The sequence below is a fragment of the Magnusiomyces paraingens genome (assembly GCF_902498895.1).
Source record: "Magnusiomyces paraingens strain CBS 517.90 genome assembly, contig: contig5, whole genome shotgun sequence".
In the NCBI taxonomy this organism is placed as follows: Eukaryota; Fungi; Ascomycota; class Dipodascomycetes; order Dipodascales; family Dipodascaceae; genus Magnusiomyces; species Magnusiomyces paraingens.
The window spans coordinates 1,827,407-1,830,000 of record NW_022474071.1 but is presented as its reverse complement, the minus strand read 5'-3'; the positions used below and the strand labels follow the sequence as shown (position 1 = coordinate 1,830,000).

At 37.6% G+C, this 2,594-nt stretch overlaps 2 protein-coding genes across 2 annotated transcripts in view; one reads left to right on the top strand and one right to left on the bottom strand.

Annotated features, from left to right (window-relative positions):
* Positions 1-870, bottom strand: part of SAPINGB_P006232 (uncharacterized protein) — a gene marked incomplete at both ends in the record, with an annotated part of 3,294 nt that extends 2,424 nt beyond the window's left edge. Inside the window, one exon of the mRNA XM_032000943.1 lies at positions 1-870. This exon is cut by the window's left edge and continues 2,424 nt beyond it. Coding sequence (XP_031856834.1) covers positions 1-870 — 870 coding nt within the window.
* A 1,466-nt stretch (positions 871-2,336) lies between these two features.
* On the top strand, positions 2,337-2,594 carry SAPINGB_P006231 (uncharacterized protein; the record flags this gene model as incomplete). Its single annotated transcript, XM_032000942.1, has 1 exon — positions 2,337-2,594. The coding sequence occupies one exon, from the start codon at positions 2,337-2,339 to the stop codon at positions 2,592-2,594; it is 258 nt and encodes an 85-aa protein (XP_031856833.1).

Below are 2,594 nucleotides of genomic sequence, written 5' to 3'. Positions count from 1 at the left end.
CTGCTGTTGTTGTTGTAGCTGCTGTTGCTGCTGCTGCTGTTGCTGCTGCTGCTGTTGCTGCTGCTGCTGTTGCTGCTGTTGTTGTTGTTGTTGTTGTTGTTGTTGTTGTTGTTGTTGTTGTTGTTGTTGTTGTTGTTGTTGTTGTTGTTGTTGTTGCAACTGTTGTTTCTGGATATTATGTCGACGAATTTGCATTACTTGCAATACCTGGATCTGTTGCGGTGTCAGTTGAGTCCCTGGAGGCAGCCGGCCATTCTGCAGCATTGCCTGAAGTTGCTTTTGAACTATTGCAAACTGTATTTGCTGTTGTTGCTGTTGTTGTGGAGTTAGAGTAGGCTGTTGCGGCGCAGAAGTCCCAGGCTGAGCTGCCAGTCTTGGGGCAGTGACTACGGGTGATGGTCGTTGATTTACTGTACCAGGATTAGCCTGGCCTTGCGTTGTAGCCACTCTGATCTGTGGAGATACTTGTCCTTGTTGTTGTTGCTGCTGCCCTGCTTGTGCTTGTCCTGCTACCGCAGCTTGTGCTCGAGGACCTTGAAACATTTCAAGCACAGCTTTAATTCGCTGGGCTTCTGTGAAATATTGACGCTGGGTATCTGAGCCCTTTGGGGCCTGGAAAGCTGCAGTAACCAGTTGATTATAGCGAGTCAGTAAGTTTGTGGCATCCTGCTGGGTCAACCGTTGGGTTCGCTGGTTGCCATTCTGAATCCCAGGCTGGCCTGCAGACACCGGGACAGCCGATTGTTGAGTTGGGGTAGTTTGAGGGTTCATATGTTGCTGCTGCTGTTGCTGCTGGACATTATTGCCATTGCCTGCACCATTACTGCTGCCTGCTGCACCGTTGCCTGCTCCGTTGACCTGGTTGTTCATGCCAGAGATCAGTTATTATGGTAAAAAGAGCAATGTTTTTGGTATAGTATTAATTTAAATGCAAAAGAGCAGGAATTTAGAGATTAGATTTAGTGTTTATTTTGATTTATATTGATTTGTGGTGACGCGTATTTTTTTATCAAAATTAAAAAAAAAAAAAACAAAATAAAATTTAAAAAGATTATTGAAAGAAAAAAAAAAAAAAAAAAAAAATGGAAATGGAACTGGAAATGGCGGTGACGCTGAGGAATTTGTGGGATTTGTGGCATATATCTTGTAAAGGGTTAGGGTTAAAGGTTGAGGAAAAATATTGTAATGTCACAAAGTTGAGGATTTGAGGTGAGGGGGAGGAAGCAAACGTTGAAATAGGCATGAACAATTAATTGTTATAATTATATATATAAGGAAAGTTTGGGACTGAAAGATCCAACCAGGCAAGTCAAGAACAAATCAATAATGCGCCACTTTGAAAGAAATATAAAACCAAAAAAGTAAGTGTAATTCATGCAAATAAAAAATGAAAAAAAATGAAAAAAAAAAAGGAAGGAAAGAGTTTAAAAGGCTTGAAAGAGGCTTGAGAGGGGTAACAAATGAATCCAAAAATAACTAAAAAAAAATAATTATTAAGGGGAATGAAATAAAAAAAATAAAAATAAAAACGTTATAAGTCTTATTAAAGATGGAAAATCCATGTAAATTGACATTGAGAAGAAAAAAATAAGATCAAAAGGCAATAAAAAGTGGGGAAAATAGAGAATTCCCCCTCTCATGAAAAGAAAAAAAAAGTTTAAGAAATAAATAGAAATAATGATTATGATGATGATAATGATGATGATATGTGAAAAGGAAATGGACGATCAAAGATCATGGGGATTGGAAGGAGGGGAAAAGAGTAATTTTTTTTGTTTTTGAACATGATGATAAAAAGGAAGAGAGTTTTTGCATGAAACGTGGGGATTTTTTCAGATGGAAGAAAGAAGTCAGTTGTAGACAGTTTAATGTTAAAAAGAGGAGAAGATAATATCTTTTCCCCCCCCCCCCTTTTTATGGGGTATTTTTTGAATCGTGGAGAAAAGTGAACAATGTTGAGGCAATATCATCCATCACACACGGCGCACATGAAAGGTTTTTAAGGTGAATAAAGAAAAAAAAAGACCAGAATAATGGGAAATATCACTATGAAAAAGAAGAAGAAGAAAAAAAGCATATACTAGTTTATGCTTTTAATTAATGTTAGTCTTTCTACTTATCTTTGAAATTTTTCAGCTATAAAAAGAGGTGAAAAAGTCCAGTTTGAAATCCTTTTTTTTTTCTTTTTTTTTTCTTTCATCATCATTATCATTCTAAGAATCTTTCAAGTTCTTTTAACAGTTTTAACCGTTTAATTTTTAACATTTATTTCAATCCCACAAAAAAAACTTTCCCTTTCCAGCTTTTTTTATCCCAAAACAAAATCTTACTCAACAATGAAACTTTCTCTTGTGTCTCTTGCAGCCTTTTCTTTTTCCCTTGTCTCTGCACAAATCCCCTCTTGTGCCTACTCTTGTCTTGGTCAGTTCCAACAAGATGCTTCATCCACTGGTTGCGGTGCTTACACCCAGCAAAACTATCCTTGCTTTTGTGCTCACCGTGGTAACTTTGGCAACTCTATGAATTGTGTTCGTGGTGCATGCCCTCCTAATGAAGCTAACCAGGCCATTAGTGTCATGCTTGGTCGGTGTTAA